General features: G+C 33.4%; 2 protein-coding genes and 1 long non-coding RNA gene across 5 annotated transcripts in view; 2 read left to right on the forward strand and 1 right to left on the reverse strand.

The window, feature by feature from the left end:
- Window positions 1-2,303: 2,303 nt before the first annotated feature.
- Window positions 2,304-18,706, reverse strand: part of LOC144553944 (uncharacterized) — a 68,409-nt gene continuing 52,006 nt past the window's right edge. Inside the window, exon 2 of the long non-coding RNA XR_013511479.1 lies at window positions 2,304-2,477. This is a non-coding gene — a long non-coding RNA (uncharacterized LOC144553944). The remainder of the gene's footprint in view (window positions 2,478-18,706) is intronic.
- The window catches only part of LOC144554389 (disease resistance protein RPM1-like), a 58,108-nt gene continuing 42,824 nt past the window's right edge, over window positions 3,423-18,706 (forward strand). Inside the window, exons 1-2 of the mRNA XM_078302709.1 lie at window positions 3,423-4,706; window positions 4,873-6,484. Of these exons, the coding sequence (XP_078158835.1) occupies window positions 3,522-4,706; window positions 4,873-6,484 (2,797 nt within the window). The 5' untranslated portion in view covers window positions 3,423-3,521. The remainder of the gene's footprint in view (window positions 4,707-4,872; window positions 6,485-18,706) is intronic.
- LOC144553939 (uncharacterized) lies at window positions 14,415-16,036 on the forward strand. 3 transcript variants are annotated; one of them, XR_013511475.1, is made up of 5 exons: window positions 14,417-14,849; window positions 14,959-15,244; window positions 15,452-15,576; window positions 15,667-15,745; window positions 15,834-16,036. XR_013511475.1 is itself a non-coding variant. In XM_078302120.1 (4 exons), the coding sequence occupies exons 1-4, from the start codon at window positions 14,709-14,711 to the stop codon at window positions 15,850-15,852; spliced, it is 525 nt and encodes a 174-aa protein (XP_078158246.1). In that variant the 5' UTR covers window positions 14,415-14,708; the 3' UTR covers window positions 15,853-16,036. The 3 variants fall into 3 exon arrangements, 1 of the variants encoding a protein (XP_078158246.1); XM_078302120.1 differs by lacking the exon at window positions 15,452-15,576 and having other exon boundaries at window positions 14,415-14,849; XR_013511474.1 differs by having other exon boundaries at window positions 15,452-15,745.

Here is an 18,706-nt window from a genome sequence, read left to right on the forward strand (position 1 = left end):
TGATTTTGACACATTAAATTGTATAGCATTACATGCATGTTGCTTACTTGACTCATATCTTCTATGTATGAATATGAAACATAAACTCTTGTTTCGTGAGTTAATGAAGATGCACGAGAATATGTCACCGATGGTCGATCGGAACCGTTTAAATTAAAAAACACTACATTTATTGTCTTGTATCTAAGTTTGATAAAATTTTGTTTTTATTTACCCATCCATCTAGTTAATTGAAAATTGAAGTATCGTATGGCCATAAACACTTCGTGTTGGATCGAAGACCATACATAATAAAACTTCCAAACTTTTATGTTGGTTACGTTTATTGTTCTCCCTTGATCATTTTAAAACAAATTTGGAAAGATTTTATTACAGATCGACTGTTGATTTTCCGCGTGAAAATGAATGGTCCGAAAATGTTTTCTAAATTTGAAGGGACATATAATGATGGATGTATATAAAAATGACAATAATAAGTATTATTTGGCTATATAAGATGGAAATAATTAAAATTTATTTTTTTTGAATTTTTTAAATATTATTTGTTGTACATACATTATCCAATTAGTAAATATCAAACTCTAAACCGTTCGATAGATAATGAATGGTCTTGATGTCTTTATTTTAGAGATTGTGGGTAAGAAGTCCCTATTCTCTGAGGTAATATAATATTGCTTTTTAGATGCGGTTTTAAATGATACACCAGATGTTTTAATATTCGTGCAAAACTCTTCTTAGACGACCCTGATTTAAACAAAAATATTATGTTACCTTGGAGTATATTACGATACAGAGCATCTATTTTTCTTCTCTGTTGTGGACTTGGGGAACTTAGGGTTTATTTTCATTTCTCTCCAAACATTCATTTCGGCGCCTTCCTAAATTTTCATTTCCCTCCTAAAAATTCAGATTCTCCTTATTACGGTAAAATCTAACTCTCTAAAAGCTCTCCGCCATCTCTCTTTCGCTCTTTCGCTCTTTCTCTCTAATGCCTCAGATCGGCGCCTATTAGCATTGATCACAGCAAAGATGCGCTCATGCCCCCTCTTTCATTGCCCCCCCCCGCACACATATAATCCAACCACCAAACCCTCGTGCGAGGCTGGAGGCGGCTCAGGTGGTGCGATCGCTGGCCTGGTGCGGACGTGCAGCGTGTGCTCAGGCGAGGCTAGATTTGGGCGTGCGGGGCTGGTCGGTTGACGAGGTACGGGGCTGACGAGCACATTGAGGTATGCCTTCACATTTTTTTCCTTAATTATTTTTCTAGAATAATTACTGCCTGAATTTTTATTGATTAATCAAACTATTTACTAAAACCATTGCATAACAGATTTGTAGGAATTAAGGTTGCAACTCGATTGCAGGAATTTCTCAAAGATGCTTTTCTACAAGCAGTTGACGGGCTCATCCATTCATAGTATCGTAAGCCCCAAATTCTTCATGCATACCAGACTAATTGAAATTGCCCCCCAAATTCTTTAATCGATCAACTACTTCACTACGTTGCATTTGAACTTTCTTGTTAGTTGTGTAATTGCAATTCATTTAAGCCCAAATGACTTCTAAATTGTTCTCAAGTATGTAACTAATCATCAACTTAAATCAACCTAGATTCAATTTGTCATCAATCCTGTAACCATATATGGTCATGTCGTGTGCCATTGCAAGTGAGACCGATCTGTTGGATTAATGCATGGTAGAGGCATGTATGCAAGTGAAACCTACATGTGCCTTTTCTACCTTATCTGATTCTGTGATTTCCAAAAAACCGAGCCAAGTGAAACCTACATGTATTCTGTGACTTCTTTTTTTCTTGGACTAGCAGACAGTGGCTATGTCGTGTGCCATTGCAAAGCGTTTGATAGAATCAAAGCAAACCACCCCACATCTCTATTTGTCTAAGGGTATGTGTTTGGATATATAATTGTTTCAACTTGACATATTCAATCACATAATGAAACCATTTTATGAGTTATGCAACCATTTAAGGTAACCACATTATTACTCAGAAATCTTTATCATTTCTCTACTTAATTAACATTAATTATTTTTCTTGAAACACAAGGTTTATGTGATTTATATGGAAAGTGCTACAAAAGAAGGAAATGAAGTTGGTACCCATGATGTTTCATTGAACAATGACAATCAAATGCTTGCTTCTGTTCACGATAGAAGGTAAAAGAAGAAAATATGTTGTCTTTGTTCATTTAATAAGGTTCAATTGAAAATTTTATCTTATAAAAGATATATATCAGTGATGTCACTTTTAGCACTTATTAAATATTTTGATTGTTTATTTCATTAGGTATTTGATTGCGAAGACTATTTTGAACATTCTTAAATGCTGCTTCTGATGATTGGTGCTAATGGCAAATTTCAGAATTATGCAACTAATTTCTTGACTGTAATTTATTTTGTAAAAATTGTTAAATGGGTGGTCGATGTATTTTGGGCATATTTAGAAGTTCATTTCATTACTGTTGTTGTAATGTATATTGATACAATGTATAATAATTGTACTATATTGATTAATGTTTATTAAATGTTATATCTTTATATTTAAATGTGTTTATGTAAATTTGGTTCAATGGAATTGTAACAGTTTATTGGGTTGGTACTGGGTTGGTATCGGGGTGGTACCAGATTGATACAATGAGGGAAGATTATAGAATTAGAGCATGCAAAAAGTATTAATTATGTCTTTGCAAATAGTCAGGTGGGGCCCATGTTTGATAACCTTGCTAATAATCTGGTGGAACCCATGCGTGACATCCTTGCAAATAATAAGTGGGACCCACAAATGATATCCTTGCTAATAACTAGGTGGGACCCACGAGGGACATCCTTGCAAATACTAAGTGGGGCCTACGATACGTATGCTTGCTAATACTCAGTTGACCACGCGGAAAGTCTAGGGAAATGTTTTAGCAAGCGTAGGCGCTTGCAAAAAGTCAGAAATTGAGCATTTGCATGGAGGTTTAAAGCAACGGTAGTTATTGCAAGCGTAACGCTTGCAAATGGCGTTTTTGGGGCCTATAGCAAGGGTAAGCCGTTGCAACAAGCCCAATCCCACCGTTGCCATTACTGGGAATTCTAGTAGTGTTTCCACCTGGTCTCCATTATACTTTTTGGTCCCAATTCTGAAGGTAATTTCCAAGCTTTTTCAGTTTCCGTTGTTTTTTTTAGTTTGTCTTGTATGAGGTTTCATTAGTATATATTAATTTTAGTTACCAAAGATGTACTATATCTATTGTTGGGTCGTTTGTACAACTATACTCATACTGGTATCCCTAAACATTTCGTTTATTAAGACCAAAAAAAAAAGGAAAAAGGAAATAAAAAAGCAGAGTAAATTCGGTATCAGTAAAAATGATATACCATTTTGTATACATTTTTGTATCAGTAAAAATTCGATATCAGTTGGTTGAGGGTCCTAATTCATTCGAATTTTGCTACATTCCATTGCTAATTCAAGTGAAAAGCAAATTTTTGAACAAATATTTCCAATTTACTATATAGATATGATTGCCATATCGAGTAATGCAGGGAATTTATTCTTTAAGTTTGCTAAAAGTTCAAGACACGTGATGGCTGAAGCTGTGGTGGGTTCTTTGCTCTTTAAAATTGGTTCTGCTTTAATGATTGGACCAGTCAAATCTACTTGTTCAATCTTAACAAGAGAAGCAAGTGCTATGCACAACTTCTTCGATGAGATGGAAGGTATCAAGGCTGAACTAGAGAGCATCCAAGGTTTCCTACATGAAGCAGAGAGGTTTATTGAGACACCTGGTAACATAAAAAATTTCATCCGGGAAATAAGAACGGTTGCTTTTGATATTGAAGATATTGTAGATGAGTTCACATACAAGCTTAATGAGCAGAACAGAGGAGTTGTAGCGAAAACCATCAAAAGAGTCACGCATGTCAAGACTTGGTACAAGCTCACCAAAATGCTCAGAAAGAGAAAATCTCAACTTGGGGAAATCCAGAAGAGAAAAAAAGAATATGACACCAGTGGTATTGTAAAAAGAGGAGAAACCCAAGAAGGTGGGAGAAGGAGAACAGGAGAATATGAACATTTTAAAATGGAAGGAGATCTTACAGGAATTGATGAAAATAAGAAAAAGCTTATGGACATGTTGAATAATGAAGATAGTGGAAACCATGTAATTTCGGTGTGGGGGATGGGCGGGGTGGGGAAGACCACTCTTGTTACTCATGTTTACAACACTATTAAACGATCTTTTGGTGGATGTGCTTGGATCGCAGTTTCTCAAACCTGGGAAAGGGATCAATTATTGAGAGAGATGTTGAAGGAATTGCATAGAGAGGACCCAAATGGAATTAACATTGATGGGATTGAGACCAAGGATTTTCGAAGTTTGGTTCCAATAATTAAAAACTATTTGCGCGATAAAAGGTATTTACTCATCCTAGATGATATGTGGACCTCCGATGTATGGTATTTCATTAAGGGCATACTCCCAGAAGGTACTGCTGCCCGAATCATTTTAACAACAAGGAAACAAGATGTAGCATTATTGGCCCCAGAGCAACAAATCATGGAGATTATCCCACTTAGGGAACATCATTCATGGGATCTCTTTTGTAAAACCGCATTTAAGAAAAACAATACCAACACTTGCCCAGAAGAATTAACTATGTGGGCGAGAAAAATTGTAGAAAAGTGTGAGGGCCTTCCTCTTGCTATCACTACAACAAAGTAGACACTTTTTGAGAGGAAAAAAGCGCATTTATGACGGTCGTCCGTCGCAAAAAGTATCGTCGCAAAAAGAAAAAACTGAATAATGAGAGTAGTCCGTCGCAAAAAGTCACTTTTTTATCCTCGCGAAAAGTGTCTAATTCTTGTAGTGTATTTTAGCCATAGGAGGTGTAATGGCATGCAAGGAACAAACGGAGAGGGAATGGAAGAGAATGTGGGAAGACCTTGAGCATGAACTAGAACATAATCCGAATATTGAATACGTAACTCGGATTATACAACTAAGCTTTGCAGATCTTTCTTGTAATCTAAAAAATTGCTTGCTTTACAGTGGCACTTTTCCCGAAGATTACAAGATGAGTGCCAGTTATCTAACCAACCAATGGGTTGCAGAGGGATTTGTGGAGACAAGGGGAAGAAGAGCGGAAAAAGATGTAGCGGTGGACTACCTGAATGAACTTGTTAGTCGGTGCTTGTTGCAAGTAGTTAGGAGGAAACCAAATGGAGAAGTAATAATGTGTAGATTGCATGATATTATTCATAGCATGGTTAATTCAAAATCAAAGGAGGAAGAATTTTGTGTGGTTCATGGCAGTTCCACAAGCTCACTGCCTAGAGGCAAAGTACGCCGAATGTCTATTCAATTTTGTAATGTTGAAAATGCAAGCATAGATGAATACTCTCTTCGTTCAATATTTATCTTCAATAGTAAAATAAGTCTTGACTCACTATGCAGAATGCTAAGATCTTCCAAATTGTTACGTGTTTTGGATTTATACTACACCTCTATAGAAAAATTACCAGAAGAGGTATTTCACTTATTCAACTTGCATTATTTGGGGTTGACTTATACTGGAATAAAAGAGCTCCCCAAAGCAATTGGAAGACTGCAAAACTTACAGTACTTGTATGCTATAGGAACTAAAATTATAGAACTTCCAAATGAGTTAACAAAGTTACGAAGACTGAGAGTACTGCTAGTGAGTCATGGGAATCATTTTAGTAATGGAGTTATGCCACCCAAGGAGATTTGGAAGCTAAAGAATTTACAAGAAATAAAAGTTATTAAAGCAACTGATGAAATGGTAAGAAATTTTGAAACTTTAACAAAGTTAACTGTGTTTTATATCACGGAAATAAGAAGCAAACACTGTGAGGAGTTATTTACTACTATAAATAAATTAAGTCATCTCGAGGAGCTCTCAGTTCAGGCAAAAGATGGGGAAGTACTGCAATTGGAAGCTCTCAATACATCAGCATCTAAAATAGTGTTCAATGGGCAGGTGGAAAGAACTTCAGTACCTCAGTTTTCTAGGTCACTAAAAAATCATAATAGCATTAATGAATTGGGGTTATTAAATAGTGGGTTGGATGAAAATTCTTTCTCCTGTCTTCAAGAGATACGTAGCTTGAGAATCCTTCGTCTTACTGGCTACGAAGGGAATGAATTATGCTTTCATGAGATGTCCTTTCTTATCCTTCGAGAACTTAAGGTGCAGGAAGCTCCCCACCTTGAGCGCATTGAAATTAATAAAGGGGCAATGCCAAACCTGGAAGAACTATCCATTTCCGAATGTCCTGGAGTGAAGGAGCTTCCTCGAGGAATTGAGTACCTATCTAAACTTGAACTTTTTGAATGGGGTGATCCAGATGAAACTTTGGTGGACATGGTTCAAAAGGAAATGACAGAGGAACAAGTAAGTGAGGACCGCATGAGAATTCTCAGGTTGATCACGTTTAAATATGCTGCACATTTACAAGGTATTCTTTATGACATTCAAGAAATTTTCTTAATTCCATGCATCTGTTTATTGCTCTGTTTCTATATATGGTTCTTTCCCTTGGTTAAATAACACACTTGTTATTCTTATTACATTTATGTTCACAAACCTTAACATTTTGAGATTAGTAATTGGGAATTTTTGGATAAGTTATGTTTCTTGAAAAACCAATTTTTCAATAATTACTGAAAGTTGAAAGGATAAGTATATATCTATTCTAATAAACCTAACTTGCATTACTTTATTGTATAATTAGGGTGGTACCAACCATACTAATTAGAGATGCTTACTATTAATTATTAGAGATAAATCGCAATTTGCACATGTGCAAAGTTATATAGGAAGGAGCAAATTAAGTAGTATTTCCTTTCTTTCTTATTTATTGATTTATTACTTATTTATATGATATTTTCCTTAATGTGGTGGAATCAATTACAGAGATCAAGTGTCCCAAATGTGGTCAGGCTCATTTAAATTAACCTGCTTCCAAGTGTCCCAAATCGGTTACAGAGATCAAGTGTCCCAACTGCTATGGGTGAAAACTTGTTTGCTTGCCTGTTTTGTATAATTCTCTTTAATCTCTGCTTTTGTGATCCTAGCAAAACTGTTATGCTGGTTGGTAGATGCCTCCTAGATGTGGTTGTTATGTGATATATCATCTAGTGAGTTTTTTATTAAAAAAAATATATTATTGTTTCTTTGATGCTTAATATATTTTTGTGTGCATATTTGACACATTTATTATGCTATTCAACTTCTAACGATATAAATAAATTGTTGGACTGTATATTATTAATTTGTTGATTGTGAACTACCTAGTGAATGTTTTTACTGTATTATTTGGAGTACACGATTTCAGTATGCTCCGTATTAATTATGCATGTGAAACAAACATTTGAAGTGAGCTAAAATATTTTTATTGGATGAGTTGAGCTGTTTGCACAATCACATGCAGGTTCCTCACATTCAGAATTCGGACAAATCTAAAAATCTGATCCACCTATAATGTACGGGATTCTTTCAAATCAGTGCATTAATACTGAGGATGTGAATTAGTCCTTGCATTGGGAGAGTGGATGTTGATTGATGCGAGGAAATCCAACTACTACCTACCAATCCATGAATTATTGGTGCCTCTGGACCTACTTATTAATTAATTATTACTACCACTCAGATCTGCTGCATTTCTCCCTCTCTTCCTTGAATAATTATCTCAAAGTCCATCCATCTCAAACACAAGGTATTCTTAATTTGACGCATCTCCTTCTTCCTTTTTTTTTGAAAAGTAGTGGGTTACCACTGATTTCATATATGAAACCAAAAGTACTTCTTAACATGGTACCCAAAATGGATACCAAAATTAGAAGTATAGAGTCATACAAAAAGACAGTAATATGGAAAGTAAAAACAGACCATGCATATAACCAGATATAGAAAAGCATAAAAAACTATCCAAAACATACAAACTAGAACCTAGTAACAGAAACTACTCTAAGGCTTCCCAATCTACACCATCATCTTCATTTTGGTCTTCTCCAGACGTTGGACTTAGGTGGTTGCCACTGCCACCAACCCGAGGTGTATTGTTGGGTGCATCTGCCAGAGCCAGCAGCAGGTCCACTGTGTGAATAGTGTCCAGGCTGCTTGAATCTTCCACCGGAACTTGGTCTGGGAGATCCTTAAGATCAGACGGCATCATTAGGTTTAATTTAAGTAAAGAGTTTTTTGGAATATAATTGCACCATAAATGTGCTAAGGATATAACCTTAGCACCAATTGATTTAATAGGTAAGGGGTCTGAAGGATTAAAACAAACCCTATTTCTCTCTAACCATATTGTCCAAAGGACAGAGACAAGCCGTAAGACTAGGGTATGTTTATCTTTCAACGGTATACAAGCCTCAATTAACCAAAGGTCATCTAAACTAACACCATTAAAGACAAAATTATTATGAGAAGCAATCCAATTCCAGATGCATTGAACATAGGAACATTCTACAAACAGATGGTCTACACTCTCAAGTGCAGAACATAATGCACAAGTGACCTCACCAGGCCAACCTTTTTCCTTAAATTGGTTTTGGTGAGAAGTTTATCTCTTTTTAACAGCCATAAGAAGACTTTAATTTTCAGAGGTATATGGGATGCCCATATATGTTTATATTCAGAATTTGGGAAACCTCCAAATTCCAACAATTTATAGAAAGAATGAACTGTAAATGAATCATTTTGGGACCATCTCCAAATTAACCTATCTTCTAAATTAGAAGAAAGGGTAAAGTGTTGAAACACATGGTGCAAAGCTTTCCATTCTTCCAAATAAATTCTTGTCAGCTGTCTCCTGAAAGACAAAGATAGATAAGAGGAGGCAAAAGCCTCAGCAACATATATGAATCTATTAGTAGCTATAGAAAACAGATTGGGAAAGAGATGCTGCAATGTATGCTCGAAATGCCATCTATCAAGCCAAAAGGCACTGGTAAGACCATTACCTATTTCTTTATTTATACCCAAATTAATAACCATATAATCTTTAATAATTGATTTCCAAAATGGTGAGCAAATGGAAGTAGAAGTTCTACAACCATATTTACTTAGAAGAATATCCTTCCATCTGCTATGAACTGAATTATCATTAAATCTAATCCACCATTTAACTAAAAGAGATTGATTCATTAACTGTAAATCAAGAATACCTATACCTCCTTGATCTTTACTTTTACATACCACCTTCCAGGCTACCAAAGAGTATTTTCTTTTGGTGGAATTACCACCATGCCACAAAAATTTTCTTCTAATTTTATCTATCTTATGTCTAATCTTAGTTGGCATCCTATAAATGGATAACCAATACAATGGTATTGCAGATATCACAGAATTTAAAAGGGTTACTCTTCCTCCCAATGAGAGCAAGGAACCCTTCCAACCCCGTAATCTTTTCTCTATTTTATCAATGAGAAGCTGCTAGTCAAGGATAGCTAGTTTAGAGTTATTAATTGACACACCTAGGTAAGTGAGAGGTAAAGAGGCAACCTTACAACCCAAAATTGAGGCAAGTATAGTAATATCCTCCTCAAGTATATTTAGATGATACATTTCACTTTTGTCAAAGTTTATTTTGAGGCCTAACAGATTTTCAAAGCCAATAAGTAACCATTTGACATGTAACAAAACCTGAGGGTCGGCTTTTAAAAATAATAAAGTGTCATCTGCAAAATGGAGATTAAGAACATTCCCCACATTTGGAAAATTTCCAAGACCTACAACAAGACCCTCAGCCATGGCTTATTGTTTCAATTACATATCTATGGAACAAACGAATCAAACATGTTTTTTTTTTCCCTGAGGTGAATCATAGATAAAATGGATATGGGTTGTGCTGATGGGCATATTGTTTGTTGCGATGTTTGATCTAAATCATCTTATCTGCACTACTAATATCACGTTGAATTTTTGGCACCCAAACATCTATCTGTCCAGAGTGGATCTGAACCGTTCATTCTATTAATCTCAGCCACTCATCAAAACAGATCTCAATCTCGGCCTTTAATAAATTATTTTGATTTTATACATCTTTTTCTTATGGTCAAACGTGTAGAAATCTAAATTTAATTAAAACCGTATCCACTACATGAAAAGCCGCATAGTAATTCAACAGTCTCCATGCGTTTTCCCTTCTCTCCGGTCCCCACGCGTTTCCCCTTTATTGTTTTTCCGACGACGTGAGATCGAAAATACTCAAAACCCTAAGGAGAACACCACCGCCGCACCTGGTTCTTCGATCTCCGCACCTCTTGGTTCTTCGATCTCTCATCTGAAAAAGAGAAAACAATTGTCCCGCCATTCCAAGTTCAAACGACATTGGTTCTTCAATCTCTTCTCATGGATTTGACCGGTAATTATCCCGCCCTTGCAAGTTCAAATTGAACCGACTCTTCTATATTTATATATATATATCAATCAAATTCGGTCCTCTCAAATTGCAGACTTGATTTTTCATTTGCGATTTATAGTTGCACAATCGCCTTCTTCACTCAAACCCATTGTTTTACTTAAATTATAGATCAGAGATAGGAGTTTAGCAATTAGCAAAGAGGCTTGCGTGCTGAATACATATAAAACTGATATGTTCAGGTATTTGCTTTGTGTCAAAACTAGTATTATAAAACTGGTATGTCCAGCAATTAGCAAAGAGGCTTGCTTGCTTGCCGAATTCAGTTTTAAAACTGGTATTATAAAACTGGTACAAGAGGCTGGTATTATAAAACTGGTATTATAAGCAAAGAGGCTGGTATTATAAAACTGGTACAAGAGGCTTGCTTGCTGAATCCAGTTTTATATGTATTCTGTGAAATACATATAGGGGTTCAGCAATTTGCTTTGTATTCTCCTCTCAAATTTATATGTATTATGTTGTGTTACTTTTCAGTTTCTTTGTGTTATGCTTAGTTATCTGGTATGAAGTGTTGTATTTTTATCGACTTTTGCTATCGATTAGCATCACATCATTGCTTGTTTTCATTAAGCAACATAAACTCAATGAAGAACTTATGTCAATCTGTTATATCAATGAAGCAACATAAACGTATATTATGTACAATCTGTTATATCAATGAAGAACTTTATGTCATTTTCTTTTTCATACAATATATTATGTTTATTATCTTGAGCAGGTAAGTACTGTAACATCTTTATTTTATTTGTTTTCCTTTTCATACAATATAAGATGTAGTGAAGCAAAAAGGGTCTTTTGATCTTTATTCTATTTTATGGTTTAATAAACCCCCTTATTCTGGTTGAAGGATGAAAAGTCATTGGATTTTAAGCATTCTATGATTTTCAAAAAGATAGAGTACCAATATGTAATTTTGCTTATCTTTCTTGTCAGAACTTGGTTATTCAAATCAAAATAAAATTTCAGTTTGATAAGGTCAATAAATTAAGCATGTCATTAGTATTTATGAGCATGCATAATAGTGTTTTATTTGTAAATTCAAATTGGGAGGACATCAGTTCTTTTGTATCGATCAAATTGGGATTACATCGGTTCTTATGAGCATGCATATTCTCACTCCTTTTGTAATTACATATTAGTATTTAAAAATGTTGCATGTCATTGTAACACTAATTATTTACAGTTTGAACGTAATTATAATTAGGCAATAACTTTAATTATCATCCATATCAGATTTTGTTGGGAGTGAAGACACATCGAAGGGCAAGACAACTGGAGCTCAGGGAGTGCCATCGCCTTTAGGTAATGGAAGCAGTCAAGCCTGGTATGGGTAAAAATACTAAATGGAAAACAAATTTTGTGGGTTAGAATTTATTGTTATATTTAGTTATTTACTTCCCTCCTATCCGATTTTTACTGGTACCACTCAGGCCTGGTCTGATTTTTTTAGTACCAGTCAGGTGCTGTACAAGCTGTACATTCCTGTAAATACCTGCACCTGTGCTTGTTGTGTTCTTTTTATTTTTATATATATATTTTTTATATTTTTTTATTAGTCTGGATTCTGGGAATATCATCATTTGCTACCAAGCCCCTGTTGATGTGCCACCTATTGTGTGCATACTGGTACCTGCATGTCTGCCCCTGTTGAAATAGCAGTGCTTATCATCATTTTCTGCTGAACTGTTACATGATCAATTGCGTACATTGCCAATATTAGTGTCTTTCTTTTTTCCTTCTCATATGGTTATTTTTTATTTCTTTTTCTTTTTGGATTAAATGAATGGAAGCTCAATAAATCAGCATGGCATGCATCTCATGTAATGTATAATTTTTAGGTCATGGTGGGGTCCGCACTGCAGAATACCTGAAAGCTCACCTTTTCAACAATCTGATTGGCCACCCTGATTTCATCACCGACACCAGGATCGCTATTGGTATGTGGTAATTATTCTTATATTTCTGGTTTTTCATACCTGCATGTGATTTTGTTCAAAGGATGTTATATATAGATATGGATTGATATTTAATTTGTAGTTCATTGATGGATGACCATATATTTTAAATTTTAAATTTAAGATAAAGGAAAATGTCTATTTTAAATTTTGAGAAATATATATAAAAAGAAATGTCTAGGAGAGTTGATGTTTAACTACCATCCTCTCATTTGACAGCATCTTTATATATTATCTCCTAATATAAATATAAATTTAAAAAAAATGTAAATTCTACGACAGTATGTCAATAAGAAAGGTAAAGGAGTGATTTTATAAGGATTTATATTTAACTACCATCTCCTTATACAAATTATGAAATTTACTTTTCTTTTTGACATATTATGACTTTTACAAATGTAATATTTCTTTTTGTTTCCAGTGCTGGTCAGAAGCGGAGCCAATACTGTTTATTGAAAGGAAGACAAAAAAAAAGGGTTAGATTTCTTTAATATAGTTCATATTTTGATTTGATGATTGATTTTATGGACTAATTACTAATTACTTCCCTTTGCTAACTATATTAGTACTCTACCAACATGCATGTATTTCTTGTAGGACTGAAAGCAAATTATAGTACTTCTTTTTATGAATAATCATATTTATGAAACTATCCCCACTCCCTTATTTCTATAGGAATAATTATTATTTGATTTTATAGGAATAATTATTGTTATTATTTGATAAAATGAATTAATTTGTAAAACAGTATTAGAGGGTGCAGACCTTGATTTTAATGGAATTAATTTTTTCTTCAATTTGATCTTAATCTAGCTAATAATTACTAGAGCTTGATTTGAATTGTTGAAGCATGATTTAAATCTTTATTTTAAAAAAATGATGTTAAATTTTCTTTTGAAAATTATTCTGGTACTTTGTTGTGCATTTTTTTTTGTGAAAAAGCATTGTATTTACTGTTGCAAAGGCCCAATAATGATGTGATTAGTATAAGAACAGAGATCTGAAAAATTGTGTTCTCTTTAGGAGCCTGATATAAATATACGTATGCTTTGTCATGTGTAGAATGAGATTCCCAAAATTGTGTTCTTTACTTATGCTTCAACCTATTAATTTGTTTTGTAAACAAATTTAAGTAAACCAAAAGAGTTGTACAAATTTAATCCAAAAAAAACAGACAGACAGTACTATTTGATGTCCTGGATTCCATTTCTGCAAAAACTTTAAAAGAGATGTTGATCCATAGTACAGACCAATCCGTGCTATGCATGGTACCATAGTCTCATTCATTATTTTTTTGTATTATTATTATTATTCAGGGCTGCATTCTCAAGCAAATCTATATGCAACATTTGAAACTCAAACCAAGGTTCAAAACTGGAACTTCAAAATTGTCATTTATCAAATTTTACATTTAGAACCTTACAATTTTGGTAATCTAAAAGGAAAAATTATGACTGATGAAACTGATTTTTTTTTTTTTTTGAAACTTTGACTAGGTGAATTTGAAAGTTGCAAATAAGGCGTACCATTTGATTTGTCAACTTCTACTCTGGTATGCTTTTTTCTTATTTTTGTTTGGCATACTTCTATTGAACTATGCATTTATTAGAATAGGACAATTAATGCTTTTGAAATAAGTCTTCTTGGGAGCTTTTATGTTTGTTATCATCTATTGTTGGCTTAATTATCTTCAATTTTTGAAATCATCTCCATACACTTCCTTGGAACAACCACATTTATTCTCAATCATTATATCTCTTTGTATTAGGAAACAGTTACTTTGGCTTTCATCAAAGCAGTGATCTATACTGATATATCTTCAATTTTTATTTTTTTGACAATTTAAATAAAATAAAATTTAGCTTTTGATAAAGCAGTGATCTATACTGATATATCTATTTCTTACTATCACTTATATATCTATTTCTCACTACTATTCATATAGTTCTCCATATCTCTTATTATAGGGTCCTTTAAGTCAGTTCATATGACATGTTGTACAACTCTTCTATTCTGTCTATTTCATACTCAATTCTGTCTAAAAAAGGGTTTATGAGAACACCGTGAGTTGATACCTCTCGGATTGGTTTTACTGTTTTTCCACATAGAAGATATCTATTTTCTCACAATTTTTTGAAATTTTTCTCTGCATATTGATATCTGCCTTGTGTTTTACTGTTTTAAATGATGGCCTTTTCATCAAAGAGTATAGATATAGTCAACAGATTTGTAAATAAACATAAAGTGATGACCTTTTCATATAAATATAAGAGTTTCCTTATGGCAGTCAAGCAATGGGTTTTTTAACGGTTGAAAAATTTGCTAAACTGGAGCCTCTAAACTACTACTGGTGGGATATGAATGTCGTGCGAGTGCACTTCATCTGGAAGACTTGCCGTAATAACAAACTTTACTTGGTTCTTCTAGATAATGATGTAAGAATCGTATTATTCTTTCAATTTGTCATATTTAGTTATACTATTTCCTACATGCTGTTATTGTCTCATTATCCGTGTTGCATCTTTTAACATTTGATTCTTTTAGAGAGCAAAAATATTGGCCAAAGTTCCGAATGAGATGAAATCGTACGTAGAAAACCGAGTTCAAGTTGGCCATTTGATTTGTCTAAAGGATTTCAAAGTCGAACCGGCATATGAAAAGTATATTACTTTTGCTAAATGTAAAATAGTGGACCGAGATTTTCAAATTGTTTTTGACAAAGATATCACTATCCTTCCTCTTCCTCAAAGCCTATGTAATTTTCCTCTTTACCCCATGGTGCCATCCATTGAAACAATTTACGAGATCCAACACGGCAATCATCTCATAGGTAATTAATTTTTGTACAGATAGTTATTATTTAGGAGCTGTTAGTGTTTTCAAAAAATCTTTCTTAATTTTAGTGGACACCTTACAATTTTTGTTTCCTTCCTTTAGATGTAGTGGGTTGAGTCTGCTATGGGCATAAAGTGGAATACCTTAATCGGGTACCTGTGCTTCTATTTGTTGCATTTGTTGAACTCCTTTAATTTTCTAGATGCAATGTGATTGCATTAGTTCTGATGGACTTACCTTTGACCAACCATGTGAGGCTTGTTCGTGCATGTGATGACAAGTCTGTTATCTTTGTCACTCGGGTGAAAGTAATCGTTCATACACCACGTACGACATTCATATCTGTCCTCCTTTCATTTTTCAATATTCTTCTCTTAGTAACGTATAAAAATATGTTAAATATCGATTTATTTGCAGTTAATTATCTGCAAGCCACAGATATTTCCAGTGTTACTTTTGATCCAATCATGCCTGAAGCCTTGGCCTTGACACATAGGTAATTGTAAGTTTAAAAAACAATTAGAATGTTGTTATCTTTAATAAATCACTAATATTTCTAATTAAAGCGTTCTTAATTTGCATAGAATTAATGTACCTCTTTAATTATGCAAGGAAGGAGTCAAAGGATGTTTGGGGTTTAGGATAGGATATTGATATTATGGTTGTGTTTGATGTTGCCATTTTTGTTAGTTTTGATGGGTAGCTATTTTCCAATCCTGATGCTTTGCTTTGTCGTGTATTTGTTATGCTTTGTTGTGTTTATATTATGTTATGGTTTGTTCCTGTTTGGCTGGTAATGTTTTGTATTTAATTTCAATGTTTGAACTCATATTATATTATGGATATGAATGATTTCTTTAATGTTTCTATTTACTGAACTCATATTTATATTACATTCGAGGCAAGTTAGATAGCAAAATTGGTGAGTGCATAAAATCTTGGCATCCTGTGTGTATGTCTATGTACTTATTTAATGATTTTTGGTATTGGTGAGTGCATAAGATCTTATCCTATATTCAGATTTTTGCATCCTGTGTGTATGTCTATGTACCTATTTACTGATGATCTATTTATTTAATGAAAAATTCAAACTTCTGGTTTTACAGCAAAGCTGAAGGGATGATTTAGAATTGCTTGGTTACGTTCTCCTGTATTTCCTGCGTCGAGGGTAAATTTCTTCAAATTTTATTCCTCATGAGATTAATTCAAACTACTTTTCTATACTGTAATGAATCTGCAATGCTGTTATATCACATGATATTGAGTGATGACTGCTTTATTAAATCTGCAATGCTGTTATATTTCTGATTGTGTTGTGTTAATTGTAGTGTTGTGTACAAATTGTTCCTTTTAAAATAATATATATATTATCAAGTATAATTATTTGTACACTTTTTTAGGTTTTTTCAATTATAAAAATACAAATTGATGACAGCTGATTATATAAAAAATTGATGATTTTTGGACTTGATTTTGTTTGTTGGTCTGATAGTTAGGACTTAGAAGGATGAGTTATATTATATAATTTTCACCTGTTACTGGACATTAGTTCAGTGTGAAACTGTGAACCTTATTGTATTGAACTATTAAGTTAATGTGTTTTCCCTTTTATTAGAATAGTCAACAAGAAGATAGCACCATTGGTCTAAACTCTCAAATTGTCTGTTTGTTGTGATATTAGGGATTCTTGATTAAAAATACCATTGGTCTAAACTCCCTAATAAAATTATCTTTTTATTTTTCTTTGAGGTTATAGTTGGACTCAGTCCTATCAAAATCAAGTGCATGCATACTTCTCTTTTATAATAATGATGATAATGTGATGATCTATGTTGCATGGATACGGGTACGGGTATCGTGTCGGATAAGATACGGATATGGTGATACAGCTATTTTCAAAAATCAAGGATACGATACGCCTATTATATATATTATTTTTAATTATAATTATAATGAAACTGTGATCGTTACTTGCGCTGTTAAGAAAAAAATTGAATACCATTACAAGGTATACAAATCTAGAATGCAAGATCTATTTTCTATTTTTTATAAAGTCCTCATAATAAACCGTGACTATTACTTAAATCTATTAAGAAAAAAATATACAGTTTAGACTTTTAAAAACATAAGGAAAACAAAAAAACAAAAGAATAGTTGAACCATGTGGGAGTCGAACCCGAGACACAATGAATATCAACCAAAAGCATCTACCAGACCACTTGTTCCTAAATATTCGGCAGCAGATATAAATTTAATAATATCAATCTTTTTAACTCTTTTTTTCTGATTTCTTTCTATCATGTTAATTCTCTATTATTTTTGAGTCCCTGGTGTCCTTGTATTATTTTCCTTGGTAAATGACAAATGCTTGTTAGCTTTCAAGTTTTATTATGACACATGCGAATTTTTCTTATAAAATTTAAAAATAATACGGACAAAATTACTGATGAACGTCAATCCGTTTTTTATTTACATCTCAGAATTTTATTTTTTAAGATGCCCGGCTTACATGTCATATTTGTAATTTTACTTGGATTGAAATTTTAAATGTTGTTGACTTATTCAATATTAGTATTAATTGTTTGCCTTCAAATAGTGTATATATAAATTTTACAATCAATACATCACTTATGAAGTTAATGTCATATTTTTCTAATATCATTGGACAGTCATAATTGAGAAGAGAATGGCATCTAGCTCTTCTAAGAAAAACAAATGTTTATATAACAAGAAAAGATATGCAAGCATGGATTACACAAGTAAAGAGAGACGAAAGGAGATGATGCGAGAGTACAATAACAAGCGAATTTATGGGTTGACCAGTAGCATGGCAGCGGATGAACTCTACACATGCAATAACACTTCAAATGGATCATCTCATATCAAGGGTGGAAATGCATCTATCAATAAAATAAATCAGAGAAAGAAGACTACAGTGCTTGATATAGAAAGGGAAACTCAGATAACTAATGAACATTCACGTGAACAGATTCTTAAAGGTAAATGTTTTCTTTTGTTATGATTTTATTTATAGCATCATAACAAAGAATAATGTTTATTTTTATTACACAAATCGTGTTTTCTCCTTTGCTTTAATAGATGAAATTGAAGATTTAGATGAAAGTGACAATGTCATCATCTTTCCATCCGAAGAGTCATGGTCGGAGATTGACGGTAATAAAATTATTTTTTTGCAAAATCTTAAAAATTTATCATCTATCTACATAGAACTACATAAGTTATATAAGGATAATAAGAGCGTTATTGTTATTGTAGGTTTATTTGAAGATGGGGAAACTAGCTTAAACGCAACAATGACACTAGCATCTGCCAGAAATGAAAGCCAAAATAATGACCTGCTTGATTTTGTATATCATGGGTTGCCTCCCTCACCCAACATTCTGCAGAAGCAACGAGATTGCAAGTTCTACAAAGCTAAGTGATTCCAGTACGAATT

This window comes from Carex rostrata, chromosome 5 (assembly GCF_964058835.1).
Source record: "Carex rostrata chromosome 5, lpCarRost1.2, whole genome shotgun sequence".
In the NCBI taxonomy this organism is placed as follows: domain Eukaryota; kingdom Viridiplantae; phylum Streptophyta; class Magnoliopsida; order Poales; family Cyperaceae; genus Carex; species Carex rostrata.

What these genes read in the sequence shown, in the direction of transcription:
- LOC144553939 (XM_078302120.1), top strand. Translation starts at nt 14,709, where the DNA reads ATGGGTTTTTTAACGGTTGAAAAATTTGCTAAACTGGAGCCTCTAAAC. An exon ending in TGGTTCTTCTAGATAATGAT is followed by an intron (nt 14,850 to 14,958) that starts GTAAGAATCGTA and finishes TGATTCTTTTAG; the next exon opens with AGAGCAAAAATATTGGCCAA. An exon ending in ACACGGCAATCATCTCATAG is followed by an intron (nt 15,245 to 15,666) that starts GTAATTAATTTT and finishes ATTTATTTGCAG; the next exon opens with TTAATTATCTGCAAGCCACA.